General features: G+C 29.8%; 1 protein-coding gene across 1 annotated transcript; it reads right to left on the bottom strand.

The window, feature by feature from the left end:
- Positions 1–286: 286 nt before the first annotated feature.
- LOC109599139 (protein phosphatase 1 regulatory inhibitor subunit 16B) lies at positions 287–23145 on the bottom strand. Its single transcript, XM_020015086.2, has 9 exons — positions 22908–23145; positions 8656–8928; positions 5562–5763; positions 5260–5503; positions 5006–5131; positions 4874–4949; positions 4605–4819; positions 1780–2034; positions 287–1728 (listed from the first exon to the last, which is right to left on the bottom strand). Exons 2-9 carry the CDS (start codon positions 8885–8887, stop codon positions 1489–1491), a joined length of 1590 nt encoding a protein of 529 aa, XP_019870645.1. The 5' UTR covers positions 8888–8928; positions 22908–23145; the 3' UTR covers positions 287–1488.
- Between the last annotated feature and the right edge of the window lie 85 nt (positions 23146–23230).

Here is a 23230-nt window from a genome sequence, read left to right as displayed (position 1 = left end):
CAAAGGTCATGTTTACCACCATATGCCCAGGAATAAAAAAACTGTATCAAAAGTAAAATTTTTTAATTCATTTCCTTTCATGAAAATTCAGCTTTTTGCGTCAGATTATTAGTAAATTAAAAGTCATTGCAAGCATTTATTTATTAATAAAATTATCTTAATCAGGAATCTTACACTGATAAAATATTGTGAAATGCCTCAGTAATTAAACTGCAATTTATGATTATTATTTGTAAATCACAGCAAATATTACTACAAATGTTTAGGGGAAAATGAAACTTCCACATAAATTGTAAAAAATATATTTGAACAATTAAGGATGAACGTAAGTACAAATTTTGTAACATGTTTTAATAAATAACGTAATAGTAGTTACATATTTACAATTATTTGTTCCAGGCCACAAATTCAAATATATTTATTTATTGCTTGTTTTTTATTAGGCACATTGGGCTCTCTATTACAGTTCTTTTTAGACATTATTTTTAAAACTTTAACATGTAGTTACAAATGGAATTAAAGTAATATTAAATGCATAAATACAAATTATAACATCAATATTCAAATAAATTAAAAAATAAAATATATATAACCTAAGATATATACAACAAAAGTAGGTAGGACCTTAAAATTAATCTCCATATATAATACAATAATGTTTTTGAATTACACCTAAAAACTATTAAGTACTAATTGAACAAAACATTGATTTATCACAATTTTTGGAATGTAAGACAACTAAGTTATTTTGAAGAGGAACAAACAATGACCACATACGCCTGAAATATTTAGATAATCTATCTAAATTTTCAAAAATCTGATTTAAAAATTCGTACACGTCGCATATGATCAACATTTGCAGTATGTTTGTCTTTATTAATTTACTTTATTTATTGAATTTCAAAGGTCTATCTCAATATTTTGTTTGCCGTATTTTCTGGCTGTATTCCACACTTCCAGATAAACGTACTAAAACAATAGTCGTTATAATAATTAAATTACAAAAATAATGCGATATCACGACACAGACGCAATAATTGTATTTAAAAATTTTAATTATCTATAAATATAATTTCGCAATAAAGATATTCTTTTTAAAAACAAACACTGCGTTTTGGAAGTTTCACGTCACGAATGATTCCATGAAAAACAGGAAGACACGTGAAGTCCATGCGAAAGAATTATGAAAAAGTATCGAACATGTGCATTTAAGATGTTTAGATATTGAGTGATATGTCTAAGTATCATAATGAATCTAATAATTAACTATTTGTTTATTTCGAACTGAAAGTAAAAAATTTAAAACGTGCTCATCAATTCCCGTTTTTGAACATCTGAAAAATCATCACTACAATTAGGTAATTTGATTCAAAATGAATATTCCTAAATCAGACTTTAACGATTAATTCCTATTGAGGAAGACCTCCCTCTAATATGCTAACGAAATTTTCAAGCAGCAGAAATATCTACTGCGCACTTTTTAATACTTTATTGTATAACGCAGCACCGCTTGGGCTTTGAATACTCTATGTTCTCTTCAGTTGTGGTGCCCACGAATTTGATGATGTCATTCGTCGGCGACAGATTTGAGTCGTTCTCTGATATACTGCCAAGAGGCGTGCTCAGACTGTTCACGTCGGACGTATTGTTCCTGATCTGCGTCCGCTGCTTCTTCAGATCCGACAGCGTCCCATTTCCGTTGATCGTGACGACCACATGCACGGTGACCTAAACAACAACCATTAGTAATGCAGTATGAGCATTTTTGACGGTCGTTACCTTTCCGTTAACGTCGGTGTAGGTGTTCTCCTTGGTGTCCATCAGTTGGCTTTCGGTGGACGAGTCCTCGTTGTCCTTACCCTCTGGACCCATCCTGTTATCGGGGATCTGGAGGGCGTTGTTGTCGCTGGGGGTGAGGTCAACGGTCGAAGGTGGAGTTTCGATGTTGTTGTTGTTCGTCGTGTTGTTGTACAATGCATAGTTGTTGGCGTCCGACTTTGGCGGAGGTCGAGCCGTGTCCGCGTTCTCCAAGCCCTGTAAATTAATTGAAATATTAACAATCAGTCAAAATATCTAATAGGAAAAAGTAATTTACGTGTTTACGTTCTTTGAAATACATATTTTTTATTTTAAATTCAATTTTTATGTAATAAACATTCTATACAGGATCTCAAATCTTGTTCTAGTTGAATAAAAATAAATTTAAAGAAAATTATTATTTTATGTTCTTATATGTTTATTTGCTTTTTGTCACACATCTTAAAAACAACAGATATTACCTTAAACGCAAAAATTAGTTTTATTTGGTTGACCAAAGAAATAGCATATTCAAATATATCTACGTTTTGTGGCACTATTTAACAATAAATATTACTGACATAGCTAAAAAGTTAAGATGCTCCTGAAAAATGGTTTACAATTCTTTTAATAAATATAAAACAACACATTCAAAGTACAATAGAAAAACCTGCCAATAATAAACAGCTCCTTTTATGGATAAACAAATTGGAAGACTCCTACCTCGTCTTTTACGCAAATAAAAAATGAATGAATTGAACGATCATTTACCAATTAAACGAATTTTTATGATGATGATATGAAGTGTGAATTTAGAGTTGTTCAAAGTTGAATAAAAAATAAAAATGTTGAGATTCTCGATTGGCCAGCATAAAGTCCGGATCTAAATACAATTGAAAACATGTAATCTCAAAAACACCAAAAAGCATAAAATTTATATGAATTATTTATATTTAATTTCATATGACTTATACAGGTCGAACAAAAGATACCCAACAAAATTTTAGCAATTTTTTTGTTACAAGCTATAAAGTATACAGTAAATATACATTTTTTAAAATATGTGCTATTCCAGCTTGTTCTCTTTAATCAACATTAAAGAAATGTGTCCTATTTCTCCGTCTACCACTGTACAAATTAATAAAAACATGTTAAAATATATATAAATATCTAATATTATACATATTTTCCGCAACCTACAATCGTAAATACTTATCTATGGAATACAGTTTTTGCATAAATCTAAATTTATTAAGATTGAAAGGTATATTTATTATATGACATTTTTAAAGAGAAACATCATAATATTACATTAAGTATGTTGTATAAATAAATGTGATTAGTTACTACACAATTGGGAACGTATTTGTTTATTTAATTACAGCTAAAATCGTTTTCAATGGGAATTAATTAATTAAAAATTCATCATAATTCATTTTTAATTAAAAATTAACACAAATTTTAAAATATAGTACAAACGTAAGAAATAAATTATTTATTACTTGCTTTTATCAATAAATATTGAAAACCAAAGTAATAAAAGAAGAATAAATTCCTTGAAATAAATTTATGAAGAAAATATTCTAATTATATAAGGCCTTACAATATTTTATATTAAACAATTATTATAAAAGCTCTCAACAATAACAATCTAAATATTATAATATCATACAAGTTGCTGTGAGATGAGATAAAAGTATCACCAACAAGGCAATATTGTTTCTTGTAAGGACTTACTTTATAGGACAGACAAATGACGGGATCCCTTTTTTTCTTCATTGCACAAACACAGAAACAAGACGATCGCAGACTGCGCACACGAATTTGCCGACGACATGCGATTGCAGCAACATGATTCGGCCGTGTTAGCCGTGCAACGAACGAAAAAAAATCAGTCAGTTTCACTAAAGGAATTTTTCTGTACTGGCCATTGCGGAGCCAATTCGAACAATACTGACTGATGACTTAATGTTTATTACTTTCTTGATGAATTAATCTATATGCTCAGTGATAGGAAATAATTATATTCAGGTGATTTCTACCGACGAACACATATTTTACTTCCATAACGATGTTTCAGTTTTTAATCATTATGTATTAGGAGAAATCATTTAATTTTCATTATGTTCCAGTTATGGAATAAATTATATAATTCCATTTTTTATATCAGTGATTAGATCTGCAATGAAATGAACGAATCTGTGTTAAATTAAAAACCTCTCTAGTTTTTGCTTTTAATTGTTGTAATGGCAGCACTACAACATGATCCTGTTGCGAATCGATGTGTCGGTAATTATTATGTATGGTAATTTTTAAGTGAAGAGAGTTCTGTTCCAATTATTTTATTAAGCGTTCGCGTGAATGCCGCCTTAATGTTGTAAACACACAAAATAAACACATTAGCGTCATTTAATTTAGGTATTTAATGATAATAAAAAGTGTTAAAGCCGTTTTTCGTAATTACATTTAATTGTAGTAATTAAAGAATTAATTTATTACATAAAATAAAAGAGCTAACATGATTATAAAAGTTTTCACATAGAAAATGGAAATTTAAATGCTGTTTGACAATGAGTGTAATAAAACATTTAACACCTGCAATAAAATTTAGAAAGTGCAACTTAGGCAGGATAAATTTAATTTACTAACATACACTGAATTGTTTTCCATTAGAATGTTCTGAGATAATTTTCGATCTAATTTCTGTATTTAAAAACTACACTTGAGTTTAATATCAAGAAAAATATGAAGAACGAGATATTTTTATATTTGATATGTTCTAAATTTTTTAAAAAAATATCTTTTACCTTGTCGGCGAGTAGCCTGAGCCTCGCCTCCTCAACAGCATCCTTTTTCGAAGACAGACCCTTTTCGCGTAACGACGTCCTTCGCACCGACTGGGTTCTGGTGTTGCTTTGGGATCTCCGCACTTTCGCCCTTTTCGCCTCCTGCTGCCGTTTATGTTCTTGCTCCGTCCTTATATTGATAATACGTTCCTTGATCTCCAAATCTTCGCAAATGTCTAAAATAAAAAGATTTTACTGACCATGCTCAGGTGTTTTACTGCTTTTATTACCAGCAGGAGTTTCGTCGTGTTTATTTTTGGCGTTGAAGTTAGCACCGGCCTGTGCAAGCAGTTCTATGACTTCCAGCTGTGACAATTAAAATAAATTATGTTGCTTCCAATTTGGTTTCTTGATATACGTACATGTCCCCAACAAGCTGCCGCGTGGGAAGGCTGCCAATCATCTTTGTCCTTCAAATCAGTCCTGACGCCGTGATCCAGCAGGAATTCCACAACCGTTGTGTAACCGTTAGCTGCGGCTATGTGTAACTACAAAGACAAAGACGAATTTCAAATGTTATAGTTATTTTTATATCGACAGGAATTATGTATTAGCATAGGCATACAACCAAGATTACATCGAATTTTTAATTGTATATTATATTGTGTGTATATACCGGAGTGGCGCCCTGGGCGTCCAGTGCTTCGAGGTCACCGCCCTTATTGTACAGCTGCTTCATGTCCTCGAGCATCCGCTTTTCGGTGGCCGCCCTCGTGTCGTCGATCAGTTCTTGCGTGACGCCCCGCTTCGCCATCTCGCTCTCGATCAAATCCAAGGCGTACTCGTCCTCGCAAATGTCGTAGGGCATGTTGCCGTCCGCGTTAACGGCCAGCAGGTTCGCCCCCTTCTCTATAAGTATTCTACAAATGAAAAACCAAAATTAGTGATCGTTTGGGTAAATTACGAAGGGGTTCTTACTGAACTAGATTGGTGTGGGCGCAGGTGGCGGCGGCGTGGAGTGGCGTCCACTTCTCGGTGTCCTCCGCGTTTACGTTGGCGCCGTTCTCCAGTAGGAGTTTGAGCAGCGGTTCGTTGTCGTCGATGCAGCTCTGGTGCAAGGCGGTCAGCCCGTCCTCGTTGCAGGAATCTGGGCTCACCCCTTTCGAGAGCAACGAACGAACTGAAATGATGAAACAAAACTTAGTATTGGTGATTATAATATTTTACTAGGTCTTATAAAAATTGTAGGAATATTATATTATATTATAGTATAATTATTTATGTGTTATAAAATGATAAAACAAAACAAATATTACTATAGTAATAATATTAAATAAAATGTTACTTATTTAGTCACTTATTTTTTTAATTTTGTCATATTTAAAGTGGTGGGCAGATTTAATTCAGATTTTCAGTATCAAAAATATATTTTATTCTTGTCTAGTAGTCTAGTAGAACAATCACACGTTGTCTGAATAAACAAAACTAAGGTAAGGATACCATTGGTATCAAAAAAGAATATTTGAACAAAACTAAAAGTTCTCTAGTATTTTGGCGAAGGATGATTTGAAATGTTGAATCCATGTTCAATAGGACCAGATGAGATGATAAAAAATACATTCATCGTGCTTCTAATAAACATTTGGATTCCAGATTCTCTACAAAAACTTTGAAACACTATATTACAAAAAATATTAGTAGTAACAATATAATAATGGAACCATTTGCATATTTTTCATGAATAATAATGATACGAAACATGCTTCCAAAGTTGTTTAAAGCTAGTTAAAATATAAAAAATTGAGATTCTCGATTGATCTGTTTAAAGTTCGGATCTAAGTACAGTTGAAAACTTATGGAACGACAAGTCTCGATTAAAATACCAAAAAACATCAAATTTAGGTGAATTATGGTTATTAATTGAAGAATTGATTATCGACATTTCCTGAATCTCTGTCTCAGTCAGAAAGAGTACCAAACAAAATATTAACAATTTTTTTTAATGTTATGTATAAATTATTAAACAAATGTATAATTTTCAAAAGTGTGCTATTTCTGTGACCGGCATTTTATATTTATTTTGTTTAAAATTTAATTTATGTAGAAATTATTTGGATTTAGGTACAAAATAAATAATAGAATAAAGAATATAGTGTAATTATTTTAAGTCCTAATTAAAGTTAAGATAGAAATGTTTATTATTTCTCTGATCACCACTGTATATTATAGATATAGAAGATATTTTTTAATATTTTTTAGAATACAGTATTAAACAACATTGGTAAATTTTTGAGAGTTCACATTAAATAAAATAGTTATGGTTATAATATTAAAACAATATAGAAAGTTACTATAATAATGATGTATGTCAAAACACAAAACTAGTTTTGGATAAATGTATGTTTGGTTAAATCGTCTTAATTTGGAGTGATTTGGTCGTGAGACTTTCAAGGGCACCCTGTATAATTTACGACGAACTTGTATTCTTTTAAAAACATATCAGAATTTGCACACACGTAATTGTTACATCCGTTATCTTGTAAAATTGAATTACTGATTTGACAAATCGATTTTTAAATTAAAAACAAGCGGTACGAATGAAATACCTTTCATCCATCTTTGTGGATTAATTTGTCACTAAAAATAAAGTAAAAATAAATTCTATGGTTTAATTTTTAAACTTAATTTAATTTACCCAGCAAGTAAACTTTCTATTCGTTTTTGTGAATACCCTTAGTTGAATATGGGTTACGTAAAAATTTAAAAAGTAATTAATTAAATCTACATTTATTGAGTGTAAATTTCTTTTATACAATATTTTCTTTAATAATTAATAGCTTCAGCATTTTTTAATGATTTTTTAGTTTCACTATTCAAAATTTAATTATAATTACCACCTGCTCCTCAGTAATTAACTTGTAATTACTATTTTACGAGTGCTGATCATATAGTGAATTTTTACTGCTTTCGTATAATAGATATTCACACACAAGTAAAAAGTGCATAATTTAGATAAAAAAGTTAATAAACACTAATTTTACTTAATTATAATAATGCGTAGACAGATTTGTATGTAAAGTTGTACAATGAAAATTATAATTGAGTCGAGTCAAGGTAATAACAAGAGCATTATCAGATTTCCTGCTTTAATAGGACATAATTTTGTCATTTTATTTAACGATAAACATCAAACATGTCAAATAACAGGTTGTCAAGCCATATTTTAAACACAATATTTAATAGTTTTTATGAAATCCAGCAATTGTTAAGCAATGTGATTTCGATAAGGTATTCAGATTGTTTATCTTTAAAGGACAGATATTAGTAAATTTTATAATATTTTAATATATATATTTTTTTTATTGAGATATCGCTATATTCTAATAAGCGAGGACGTGGAATTTTATTTGATGTTGAATGTCTAACAATGTGAGATATTTCAATATTATTAATATTATGTCGTTAAAATGACCATTAAAATAATAATATTTAAATATTTATTACTGAATAGTTAATTTGAAACTTTCGAAGTGAGTTTTATTAGCTATAAAAAGTGTTAAACAATAAGAAATTAATTTTGGTGTAAATGGTCGTGATAATTTCCCATATGCGTAATCGTAGAATTTTTATTGTTTTATTAGATTTAATATGCTTAACAGTAAGAATAGCTTTAAAAAACTTAATTAATTAATAATTTTTAAATTGTTTTACCGTTGTGAGTATTATTGGAATTTTTATGGCATTAAAGTCCAATTGAATAGAATTTAATTATCTGAGGAATCTTTTATTACCTACATATCTGTTTAATTAAAACCAATTGATTCATTAAGTCATTAAATAATTTTTGTATTTCACAAAAAATTAACAACTATAAGTATTTATTTTAGACAATTACAATTTATGCAAATTTAGAAGAATAATACAAAATATACTTTCTAATATTTCAGATAAATCTCAGAATTACTAATATAAATATCTACTTTCCAAATTATCAAAATTTGTAATGAATACTGATGGTTTAATTTAGCAAAACAAAAAAATTTAAATTCTCGAGTCAGATGATTTTTCTCACCTTCGTCGAGATCGTTCCTAGAGGCAGCTTCGAGAAGTACGACGCTGTCCCCGAAGAATATGTTCCTCTTGTTGGACTTGTGGTGTTTGAGCTGCTTCCTGTTGTACTCCTTTTCCCGGTGATAGAACTGCTTGAGCTGCTGTTTCCGACGTTGCTTCGCCAGCAAGAGCCTCTCCTGGGTGGGCAACTGCTCCACCGAGGGCATCTCGGAAATCAGTTCGGCGTGGTCCATGGCGGATGTGGGTGGGTTTTTGGGTTAGTCAGTCTTAATTCCTGTAAAACGTAGTAACGTGATAAGACTGGTTAGTTTTGGCGAGACGTAGTATTAGTATAAAAGTTGAGAAATTACTTGGTACAATGAGTTCGGCTGAACTGACAAGCGATTAAATTAAATGTGCATTATTTCCTGGTGAAACGAAAGTCGGTCTGGGGTGTCGGCCCGTTGTAAATCTGCATGCATTGTCCGACATCGAAACGGTTGTGTTTGGCATTCGTTCGAATCGACGGAGATCCGGACAACGCGTGTCGCATTGCAACTGCAACCGGTGAAAGTGATTTTTTTTTTTATCGTATCTCTCCCTATTTGCATCGAAACGATTGATGACCGATGGATTTCTAATCGGAGACGAGAGCCGTTTTGGTAAAAACCGCGTGCGATTTGCGTACGATCCCGGAGACGGTCGCTGAAAGTGAAATGTACTTTGAATAATTTCGAGTAATTAACACGCGAATCGATTTCACTGCTGTGTGAACATTCGCAGCGGCATTTCGAATGATATTTGAATAATTAGCGTTGCCAATCCAAGAACGGCAACTAATCTCGTTCACATTAAATAACGTAATTTTCGTTCAGGAATAAATTGATCCTTCACAGAACTAAATGGTTAATTTTAATGAAATAAATAAAGGGTGTTCGACATTGCTTTATTTTGGTTTCAAAAATGATATGTCGAAAAAAATGAATTTTGGAGGACCTAAATATTAATATACATACAGTGGTGACCAGACAAATAGCATAAAACTTAAAATTGTACATTTTGTAAGATATTCAAATAATATCTAGTCAGTATAAAAATATATTTATATATTCTGAACTGTGTTTTAATTTTAGCAATGCACATATTAGTCTGATTTAGTTGGCCAAAAAAAAAAACAATATATTCAAATATAATTACGTTTTATGAATGTACTTAACAAAATTCATAATAGTTAGAATTTATATTATTTTATTAAATAAATTCACTTTTAGTGGAAAGAAAGAAATATTGTTCTCCAGAGAAGTGGAATATAAATAAATATTGCTAATATCACTAAAAACTTGATAATAATAAATGTGAAACAACACTTTCAGTTGAAAATAGACTACGAAAATGTCTTAACAAAAACTTAACTTCTTTTATTGGCAGAGCAATTGGAAAAATTAAACGGCATCCTTTCTTATCCTATACGTAAATAAAAAATATATTAATTGGATCATAGAATATCAGCGTGTCTAATAGAACAATCAGACGTCGACTGAATAAACAAAACATACAAGGGTATATTTCAGTAAAATCCATGTTCAATAGAACAAGATCAGGTGGTAAAAAATATATTCAGGGTTCCTTTCCTTCGCATGGAATAGGACCATTATAAAAAATTATTAACAAAATGAACCGTTTCGTATACAGAGACATCATGAGAGATATAATAGAACAATTTGTCAATGGTAATTAACTAAATACATGGGTTTTTATATATGATAATGATACGAAGCAAGCGTCCAAAGTTGTTCAAAGTTGGTTAAAAGATAAAAATGCTGAGATTCTCGATTGGCCAGCGTAAAATAGGGGTCTAAATCCTGTTAAAAAATTATGAAACGACAAGAAATTCCTATTAAAACACCAAAAATAGTCAAATTTATATGTATTGTGGTTATTAATTGAAGACTCGTGGAATATAATTTCAATTTAATTCATTTTATATCGTTGAATGCTTCACATGTGTATAACTTTGTACTCATTATTTACACACTATAGTACATTTTAATGTTACAAAAAACTTTATTTTTTTTGATATCTGTAAAAAGCATAAAATAATTGAAATTTATAATAAAATGCTTCGGAATAGACTCGTTTAATTTGCGTCGTCGTGTTTATCGGTCGTCTTCACCGTGCTGTGTTATGAACAACGATGCTTTTGGAAGACCTATTGTACAAAGAAGACATCTCAATCGGAATGAAGTTGTTAGGCCCTTTGCACTGCTGCAAGAAGTTTGATCGCAAAGGTAGCAAAGCCAGCTGGTTATTCACTTTATGGAATCGGTTCCAAGAAATTGGTGTCAGTCACAAGAAACATATACTGCTCGTGAGAGACTAACTACTCCCCGAGAAGTTCCACATTTGATTCAAATGTCACTTCAAGAGAGAATAAGAACAACTTGCTAGTTAGGAAACCTTCACTTGATGGCTAAAGGACGCATTTATCTTCTCAAACTTTACGTAATAGACTTCACGAAGCCAATTTACATTCAAGACGTGTTGTTCCTGAATGAACTAAAACGCACAGAAGAATGAGAAGAAATTTTGCTAATGAACACAATAACTCCAACAAGAACCAATGGACTCTGGTTCTCTTCACAAATGAATCCAGGTTTTGTTTAAGATCAAATGATGCACGACATCACACCCTGACGGCTAAACGATACATTGACTAGCATAATTTGGGAGTTATGGAGTGTCCAAAGGATAGTCCTGATATGAATCAGATAGAACATCTTTGGGACATTCTAGGGAGAATCATAAGAAATCTGGAACTCGCAAATAACCTTCAAGAACTAGCTCAACAGCTTCAAAAAGAATGGAACAATGTACCCCAAGACTAGATCCGCCGTTTGATGCATGCATCAATGCCTCAACGTTGTGCCGAACCTCGAAGAAGGAGAGGAGAACATACTCACTATTAAACAATTATTTCCATTTTTGTAACGCACTTCTATGATTAAATTCTGTAAAATTTATTATTCATTTGTTTTTATACGGGTATCATTTATAAATGATAAAAATTGTATTTCAATATATTTATTGAATACCTATTTCACTGTGACTAGTTTATATTAAATGTGTAAGGATACAATTTTTCATAGATTTTGTGCTTCAATTAAATTAAATAAAATAATTTGGTCTACTTTTTTACAAATTAGCAGTTTTATGTGAGTTTGAAATTTAAAAAAATATGAAAAAGAAGACGAAAAACATATATTTTTTATATTCGAATTTTATTACCATTGTCATATAAGAGATTAAAATGTTATTTTTTTTTTAAATTAAAAAAAATTAAACCACCATAAAAATATATTTGTTACATGCAATCTAATTTATTAAAAATATTACTTGTAGATGTTATACATGTAATTTTGTTTTATTAAAATAAAATATCTAAACATTTTACAAGTCTTAACGGATAGTCAGCAACATTAACTGATCCATTAAATTATTAATTTCAAACAATACAAGTAAGACATATGTCCTCCAAAAATCATTTTAGTTCTACTATCCATTCTTGATATATTGCTTAAACATAAAAACGTGGCCCACCACTTATAATATTGGCACGTGAACGAAATTATTTGAAAACACCTGATGGGCGCTAATTTGCAATAATTAAAAATTCTCGCAACTGTCATAAAAATGTACGTTAGGCCGAATGCAAATGCGAAAGGTAAACAATCTTGTTAACACATTGTGAGGAGGATAACTAATGGATGTTTTACATTGTTTGCATTTAATTTATCGTTTTTCTCCACGTTAACTTATACAGACCATTGTGAACCATGTGAAAAACATCAACTGGCTTAGAACGCAGGGAAAATTACTTGGTCCACACTTTATTTATATTTAAAAAACATACTGTTTGCACTTTTATCGCTATCATGTGGATTTTAATTAATTATATAAACCGTGACACAGGAACTACAGTTTCACGTCGACACAGGAAACATGCAAATTTAAACAATATCAGCAACATGAACACACACCTGTATATAGAGAGGTTTTATATTTAAAATATTATTTTACGACAACCATAAAATTATTATTGGTGAGAATTGTTGAGGTTTATTGTTTTTATTTTATTAATAATTATCCCGCATTTATTCATTTTAAAAATAACAACGAGGCATAAAATATGGAAGGTTAACAAAGTTACAATAATATCTAAGAATGCTTTAATGTTACTCATTCAAACGTATATAAAATTTTGTCTTTGTGTCCACTGCCAACTAATGTTGGTATTATAATTATATCAATAAATTGTTTTAAGCTTGTGTTAAGAGTGTAGGTTACAAGTGTCTGAGAAAACATTTTTTTTCCTTCGGATAAGTAAGCATTTTCATTTCTCTTAGAAATCTTTGAAATCATTAGTCGTAAAAAAATAAGATTTCTTTGATTGCCAAATTTAATTAAATTTTTTTCTCACATTTCTGAACACTGTACAAAAATGTTATTTTTTAAGTAAACTTTGAATTCTTCTTACGGACAAACGATGCATTTTGGTATGTACAGTGTGATCCATTTGAAAACGCGGTAATTTTTAGGCATGAAAATTGAAGAAATTTTTTTTATTCCAAATCTAACTACACCACTGAATTAAGCACCTCCTGAAATCGATAAATATCAAATACCAAAAAAAAATATACATATTTATAATTCTGTGGAAAAAATTAGAAATCATAGCCTTATAAATTTATTTTTTTCTTAAGTTGTTTGTGAGATAAACATTCAAAAATTGCACAAATTATCATATTTTTCAACAATATTGGGATATCTACTAATTATACTATATTTAAACTAATAAACATAAAAGTCAAATTTTCGTAAGTTTATGGTAGAATTAATGAATTATCTGGGAAAATTACCTTAGAAGAATTGAGTTAGAACTTACTAAAATGATATAATAAATGCATTCAATTTGGTGGAAACAAATATAATTTGGGTATTAGTAGTCTTAATATAAATATAGCATTAGTATAATATTCCAATATTTATGAAAAATACTATTTTTGATTAAAAAAATAAATTCATAAAAAATATAATCTAATTTCACCGAAATGATGAATAATTTTTTATGAAATATGTTAATATGATTTCTACAATTTTCATGTAAAAATGTTTCTGTAGGTTTTGGTTTGGTTTTGTGCCAAAAAAACGTGATATTTTATCTATAAGTACATACTTTCATGCTTTACAATTGAAAATTAAGTTTGTCAAAGTCAGATTAAATATTCAAATTTTATGGACTTTCGAATGGACCACACTGTATATAAATTATATTTTATAAATGGATTCAATCGACTTATTTCGACCTCTACAATAAATTTATATTTTTGAATTTAAACACTTCCTCATCAGTCATTCAATTGTTTCTCATTCGATTCCCCTTGGACTCTTAACTTAACTTAAAAGTTATCAAATTATCTACAAAAGAAGTGTGAGGGTACCGGGTGGTCAAACAGTGGAATTCGTTAGACATACTCGAATAGTGTACAAAAAATATTAATAAGTCGCCATGAAAAAACCTGAAAAACATTTTTAAGTTTCCAAGTTGGCCACTAGAGGGCTAATACAATTAACTCAGAAATTTTGTTCATTTACATTGGGAAAATATTTGATTATTATTATTTTTTTGAGAACATTTGCCATATTTATTAATATATTTTTTCTTGATATCTTTTAAAATAAACTGGTGGTAACATGCTAAATATTGATAAAACTTATGTACTCTTAATTTGGCTGATCAGAAATTTAGTATCAGAAGAAATAAAATAAAATGTCTAGTTTATAAAGTTGACGAATTTTGTAATATCAATTTTTATTGCCTTAGATACTTTTAATATAATATACCAATCGAAAAACGTTTGATTCTACTGAATTTTGTGAGAGACATCATGCACGACAGAGACAGTAAAAGCCTGGAAATTAGCTCCATAGTGGGACACTTTTACTATCTCTTTTATGCATGATGTCTCTTTTAAAATTTAGTCAGATCAAACGTTTTCCGATCGGTATAAGCTATTATAAATTATAATGTAAATGCTTGGTATGAACACATTCATCGAACGGTTAACAACGAAATTAGAAATTCTTTCAAAAAGTCTATTTATCGAATTTAATACCAAATGTTCTGTTGGAATTTTCAAAACATTCGTAACGTATTTTTGTATTGGAATAAATAGAAGTCTTCCTAATTAACAAAACTCGAAAGTTTCAGTAAAATTCAGAGGAATCAGGTATAAAAGTAGACGTTTCAAATTATCGAAACTAAAGCACTTTTATAAAGTTAATTAATTATTGTCAGGACCATAGCCATTGTTCTCCCAACTTTCATCCTCATTCAAACCAAATGTAACACAAATAATTTCCATCTTTAGATATTTTTCTGCCTAATAAGGATAATTTCCTAAACCGCAAACGCCACTTAACCAGAGAAAGCTAGTTCTTTTCATGCGAATTACGGCACAATTACGTTCAACTTCGAAATTATTGTGGTACCGCGAAATATCTGAAATGCCGCCCTAAAAATAGCCGGCCCCGTTTACGGATTTTCTGGCAAATGACACACTGGAAAGGAACAGCTCTTGCGGTGTGCGTTTTCGATTTCAACACTCGCGTGTTCTAGGTTTATCCGAAGCATATAAATAAGTTAACAATTAAAAATACATAGATGTTACACAATTGTGTTACAATTACTTTCGCTCGCGATGTGGATTTAGCTATTGAGAAAATAGCCGGTCTTGTAGGCCTTGAAACACTAATTGCATTGTACCTTCTGGATAACAGATTCATACTGCATTTATTAATACGCGAACACTTCATCAGCTTGATATAATCAATTCCATACTGTTCACAAGCCATAAAAGTACAGTGCAATGTTAATTGTAATCGTAATTTCACAAGTTGATGATGGTATTATAAAGTAAAATAGAATTTTATACAATATTAAACATTTATATTTGAACATAAGTTTGGTAACCTTATTAAATAATTTAATTTTTGGAATAATAAACCAAAAACAAATAGAAGCATTAATATTTTGTTGCATCAGCTTGTATGACCAATTCAGGCAGGTATTTTTTGCCATTCCATTTGAAGCCTTTTCAGTAGCTTTGCCTTAATTTTATATTACGTGCCGTCGTATATTCATTTCTAAATAATCCCAAAGAAGTTTTATAAAGTTTAGGTCCACACAGATTGTGAAAGCCATTGCAAAACTTGTACTTTTTCTTGTTGGAACCAGAAGTATGCTCGTTGTCCTGTCGAAACAACCATCTAAGTGACACATTATGCTCCGCGAAAGGTAGCATCAATTTTTTCAGTAACTATACCATAACATTGCCCCTCCGTGTTCAACTGACGCTAATTGGTATTTTTTATGGAATCGTTTACTGGTCGCCTTTAATTACTAAATATCACCAAGTCCGTTCTTTCAATTTTTCTTTGATATAAGAAGTTTCTTTGACGGGTTTTTTCGAAACAGTCCTATTTTCCGCAGACTTTTTTGCACTGTCGGCGGATAAATTTTTAACATTACCCTGTTGTAATTCTTGATGAACCTGGATTTTTTCTGGGATACACTCTTCATGCGCCTTTCATGAATTGTATCCGTACTGCGAGGTCTGCCTGCACTGGAACGATCCGCAACAGATCAACAAGTGTCAAATTTATTCACAATTTTAGATGTGGACCCTTAATTGATGTGCAGAATATCAGAAATTAATTTGTAGGACATCCTCATTTTTAAAGTCTACAATTTGTTTCCGTAAGGCTATTGGGATTTGCTTTAGCTTTGTCACGATTAAAAGCAATATTTTTAATTCGCACACTTCTATGAGAAGCTAAACAATACTGGTAGATGGCCAAAATAAATTAAATTTAAGAGGTTTCCAAACTTATGTCTTGGTAAAAAGCTGGGTCTCTGTCTACTTCTTATAATATTTTTTATTATTTATATTATTATTTTGTATATTGATATAGAGCGTTTATTTTAATATTATACTTTATAATTATTATTTATTTGATATTTTCAACACTTAGGGTTTCCATGTGGTGGCAAATCCCTTTACCTTTGGATAAACAGAGTACCTGCTAAGAAGATACTACTTTAATGCCTGTTATGAGTGATTGAGAAGAAAACTTAATATACAATAATTTGTTAAATTAAGATATATTAACTGAACCAAAACTTTTGAGGATATTAATTAAAAATATTAAAAAGTTCAATTTTATTGCAAAATTTTCAGAATTGTTGACATGAATTAAAGTTATTTAATAAGCATATTATTTCTATGTTTGTTGAAAGTAAAAATATTGATTTTTCTAAGTAATAAAACATTGAAGAATGTAAATGGAAATTTGATATCACCTTAACAAATATTTTGTTACATATAGATAAAATTTCGTTATATTATAAATAAATTGTATTGTATTGCAAAATAATGGTATATAATCCATTTAATCCTAATGATGGACTATTCTATTTGCACAGTATGTACTTTTAATGTTTTATGCAAAGTGGATTAAATAACTATGTACGTATTATTTAAGTGGTTATAGATTATTATTTATCAATTAATCTATAAAACTAGGCAAAATACTCTAATTGTAGATTTTAAAAACTAGTAATTTGAGAAACTTACACTTTAAACTATACATCGAGTAAGTACATTAAGTGCGAAATTCTTTATTGCGTCAACCGAACAAACATAATTGTCCTAAATATTGACACTCATGCTTAATTAGTTTTTACCTTGCGTAACTAAAATTAATCCACTAAATGTACACAATTTCTTTTCCATTCTACAAACAACACCAAAACAATTTCATGGCACTCACATGTATTAAATCTTGTGTATAATCAGCGTCACATAAAAATTATCGCAACTATTCTATAAATTATCTTATCTATTATTTCGTGTTTCTATCGAAATAGAAGATTTTAATTTAAAATAATCGGAGTGATTACGACTGATATCACGATTATTATTTATTCGTGTGTACAAAACAAAATACTGTCCTGTATTAATTTTATAAGAAAATTTGTGCGAAAACTTATGGAAACTAAGTCTGAATAACAAAAACAAAGTTCAGCCCTGTATTATTTACTTAAGAAATTTAAGTACACTTATAAATAGTCTAAATCAAGTTTGATTTTTCTGTAGAAAAAATTGACGTAAAATACTAAGAAGTTAATTTTTGTTCTGTGGGAATGGGATTTTAATCTAATTTTTATAATTGTTCATAAATGACATTTTTAACTAGTATGTGTCTTTATAAATGTGGTAGTTCCATTAAGTATCATTGTATGTGAAAAAAATGTATATATTTTTATTCCCTTTTCATTCATCTTATATTTAATTGTATAGAGTCTATAGCCCTTACTAGATATACAGAAAATGAAATGAATAACTCTAAAATATTCACACACTAATTAAATGACTGTAATACTAACAAATGTAAAGTTGGAAAATTTAGTTTTGGTATATGTATAAATGATACACTTTCATCAGGAACCATTATTGTAATTACAAAATATTGTACGGGGTATTTGATATTTCCGCTTACTTTTTTCCTTTTTTAAATGTCAATAACCTTCATACTTCAAAAAAAACTACCATGAACCACATCCCATTGGGCCTAGAATTTTATTCTCTATTAGTTTATTATAACTTATCTCATATCTAAAATGAATATTTACACAGATATTACTTAAAAGCGTGCTTTAAATGGTTTCAGTAAATAATATGAATATGTATAAACTGACCTTTCTAAATATTTTTACTGAAAACATCTGCAATATCATAGAAATTTACAATCAGGAATGAAGAAAAATATAATTAAAGTGAATTTAAAACCATCTAAGGGGTTTCTATAAATAATATGAATATGTATAAACTGACGTTTCTAAATATTTTTTCAGAAAATATCTGGAATATCACAGAAATTTACAATCAGGAATGAAAAAATATACAATTGAAGTAAATTTAAAACCATCTAAGGGGTTTTAATAAATAATATGAATATGTATAAACTGACATTTCTAAATATTTTTACAGAAAACATCTGCAATATCACAGAAATTTACAATCAGGAATGAAAAAATATATAATTAGAATAAATTTAACACCATCTAAGACAGACTTGTGACAATATACAAGCGTAGTGAAGGTTTTTTCACTTTTTTGTAAAGGTCTTGGTAAATATTTTAGTTATAGGATATGTACAACGTATCAAAATAGAAAAAACATTTTCCTTCCAATTGTAGGAAAATTGTATCGTCATTCCTTTCGATATTGTCACCTAAAATAGGAAAAAATAAACAGAAATACTAGACACCGTGTATATTTTTGAATACCATTAATAACTCTTGAGAGGATATTCTTTTGTTAATGTGTGCACAAAGAATTAGCTTTTCAACATTACAATTGTTAGTAATGCAGCTGTTTTAGTTTTAGTTTATGTGTCAAAATTTTGGAAATAAATAAAAAACAAATGAAGATTCGGAATACGATTCAAAGTAGTACAATTCAAAAATGCAGTGATATTTATAGGGTTCCGTTTGAAAAAACAAGGTGAAGGTTGAACCGGAAGTGACAGTTCTTTGGAAATATTTTATAAAAATAGATAACATCACGCTATAACTGTAATCAGAATTTCATATTGATATCTATTTTAGTTCTCTATAAATCTCTAATGAATCATTTAGGTGAATCATCCTCTATATCTATGGCCTCAAAAAAATATTGAATATTGGTTGAAATATGACAAAATTATAAAAAAAATTAACAGACATTGTTGTTGAACTACTATCGCTATTAGGGTTTAAAATGAGCTTCTATTTTTCTTTTACAATTAAAAAACAAAAACTAGACACAAAAGATTCCGATTTTATAGACCAATATGTGACAGTAATACAGTAATATTTTATACGAAAAATTGTACCTTAGAAATTATTGTTTTTTAGAATGCATGTATAATTTCTTGAATTCTGTAAACTGCCGTAATTTGCCGTCTCGCAGATAAGAATTTTACTGCATATAATAAATAGGGTCGTCACCATATTAAAATAAATTGTATACATATGTAATAATATACGAATACTAGGAGTTCATTCAACACCGGTAAATCGCGTGTTCTAATCCACTTTTCCGATTTACGGTAATGATAATTAATTTCCATGCTATTTACAGCACGGATTCATTAACATCTTTGGCCTGTGATATAATTTGGTGCCGGCGCGGCGTCTCCGTCTGTGTTAACACTTTTGTAAATATTACATTTTTATTTACAGAATTTAACTCGTTTTTATTTATATTTAGGTGGGATTGTTAAACGAGTCGCATTTTTATTTAATTCAAAAAATCACCAACGGACCAGAACTAAGAAGCAAAATGCGGCGTGGAAAAAATAGTTTCGCGTGCCAAGCCTAATACTCATTACTCATAGGCCGTCATTCTCCAAATGCACTTCCAGTTTGGTCGATAGGAGAATTTGAATCACGAAATTCCAATATAAATTACGGTGCCAAATTGGGGCGAACGTTTGCAGGCGATATAAGGAAAATCTATACGGTTCCGGTCTGGAGTCACTCACCTCTGACACATTAAAGTTTCTGCATACAATCCAACTTGTACTACATGCACCCCGGAACAGTTTTACCATAAATGCATGTGTAAGATGAACTTTTCTATACATTCCCTTTATTAGTGCCAATAATGATCTTGAAAGATAAGAATGAAAAAAAGTAACGTATACCTAATATTGACATTATCTTGATGGATTTTGGTACCTGTGATTGATGATTGTAACAATGGCTATACATTGTAATCATGCGCATAGTTTCACCAGTTTAAGTCTTTGGTCCGGTGTTAGCTTCTTATCTTTATGTGGCACGCCAGAGATAATAAACCGCATAACGTAAGAAACACCACAAAACTAATAAACAGCATGTTTAATCTACGTACCTAGTCATTTGTACACATTTTCATTGGTTACAAAAGGTCACAGGTGAATTTCAGCATGTAAAACCTAAAGAACTGAGTGGCTACAAGAGTACATCTTAATTTTATGCCAAACATAAACATTTCTAAAAATAAGATAAATATTTATAATAGGTGAGGCAAGGCGGTGAGAAAAAGTTCGAAATGGTAGGCGCCAAAAAAATCTCTAGTTTCCGGATCATGGTTCAAAAATACTTGCGACTTTTAGTACCATAATCAGTCAATATTATATTTAGCACAAAATCACAATGGGTGTCGGGAAAAATTATTTATTTTGAGTGCGTCAACAACAAACAATATATTGGGTACATTCCAACTTTGTCATGAATGAATTTTCGGCTTTCGTCACGGTATGCGAAAACGTGATAAATGATAAATTTGTGACTAATACAATACAAATTAAGTTAACATTTTACCTTCAGTTTTGGATGTTGAATACCTTAGTGTATATATCATAAAATATTCTGGTTTAAAACATGAATATTTCAATCAATTTATACTACATTATTGACATTTAATAAATATTTAAACAATAAATACACAATGGTGGCCAGGGAAATAACACAAAATTTAATATCGAACATTTTGTAAGATATTTTATAAAAAGATTTAATTCAAATTTTGATAAAAAAAATATATTTCCATATTTTTATGATCATTTTATAAATGACGAAGATATTATTTTAAACGCATATTTTAATCTGATGTGGTTGACCAAAGAATTAGCACATTTAAATGTATTTACTGTATGTATTTAATAATACTGTTAGAATCTATTCTTAGTAGGATTTATATTATTTTCTTAAATGAGATCCCTTTTAGAGAGAAGAAATAAACATTGCTCTTCTGAGAAGATGATAATAATTAACATCAATGTTTAAATATTACTGATATGCTACTACTTTGTAGTGATAAATCTATATTCAGCAGACCAAGATCAGACGGTAAAGAATACATTAAACGTCCCCTTAATAAAAGTTTAGTTCCTAGATCCACAACTAAAACTTTAAAACACGGTGGACGAAAAGTTTTCTTTTGGGGTCCTTTCATTGGCATGGTGTAAGACCATTCATTACAAAAAATAATTAGTAAAATAGGCAGTTTCATATACACAGACATCATAAGGGATATAATGAAACCATTTGCTAACGATAATTAATCAATTACAAACATTTTATTCATGGTAATGATACGAAGCATGCACCCAAAGTTGTTCACAGTTAGTTAAAATATAAAAATGTTGGGATTCTCGATTGGCTAGCGAAAAGTCCGGATCTAAATACAATTGAAAACTTGTGGAACGGCATGTAATCTCGATTAAAACACCAAAAAGAATTAAAATGTGCTGTGATCAACCACATTTCGCATTTATTTTATTTAAGATTCAATTTAAGTAGAAAGTATTTTGATTTAGATACAAAATGAATAATGGTAGAAAGGATATACTATTCTATTTCTCTGGCTACCACTATATTTTTTAAAATATTCTGATTTAAAATATGAAATTTTCATTCTATTTATTCAACTACATTACTGACATTTAATATATATTTAAACAATAAAGAAACACATTTAGTATTTGTAGATATAATTTGTGAATTCTCTGTGTTTTATCACAGGTCTATTATTTATTAGAGTTGAGCACCATTAAATAATTTCACAGGGTTTGTTTGGGTTACATTTTAATAGGCTCTTTAAATACCGTAATAATAGTAATTATTTACGTACTTAAATATTTTCGAATCACCATTAACGTTGGTTGTTTACAACGTGTCATTATTAAACAGAATAACCATTTTGGTATAGCTAAAAATTTAAATTTTCTACGACAGCCACAAAAATTAATAGAACAACAAAATTCACATATGTAAATGTTTTTGAATTTGATAACTATAAAACGGTCACTTGAAAAAAAACAAGAATTATAATAGTCAATGCCAACCAGTATTTTTTATGCAAATTCCAAGTGTATCCTGTATTGATATTGTATTAATTTAACGTAATAATCTTTTTAAAACAGTTCAAAAAACTCTATGTTTAAGAACAAATATTAGGACACATTTGCGTCTAGTTAAAATCCAAAAACTAGGGCGCAAATGCACATAAACAAATCCAAAAATTGATAAATAAACAATTCACCCACGCAAATAGGACTGCATCCTTTACGTTAATAATAAACACGAATTGGGTCATATAATACAAAAAACGTTATTTACTATACCTCTCGAATAGGTTAACAGCATCCTGAACCAAAATTCTGGCCGATCTTCGATTTTTAATATCTACACACTCCACCAGCATATAAAATCACAGATTTTGACCACTTTGTAGAAACTTTACATTTTTGTAACAATCACATTCACTGCCCAGATGTATTTAATGCACCGAACTGCAGAGAACAGTTTCCTGACAGGCTTCAGTGCATTTTACATGTTACATTCTCTCTTATTTTTCCATCCTTCTTCGTAGGTTACCTTTACAGTCCTACCACGTTGATAAAATGCTAGTCGCGTCAACACAAAGAAACGTCACTTAAAATATATT

Source organism: Aethina tumida, chromosome 2, assembly GCF_024364675.1.
Source record: "Aethina tumida isolate Nest 87 chromosome 2, icAetTumi1.1, whole genome shotgun sequence".
Taxonomy (NCBI): domain Eukaryota; kingdom Metazoa; phylum Arthropoda; class Insecta; order Coleoptera; family Nitidulidae; genus Aethina; species Aethina tumida.
This window is presented reverse-complemented; position numbering and strand designations above follow the sequence as displayed.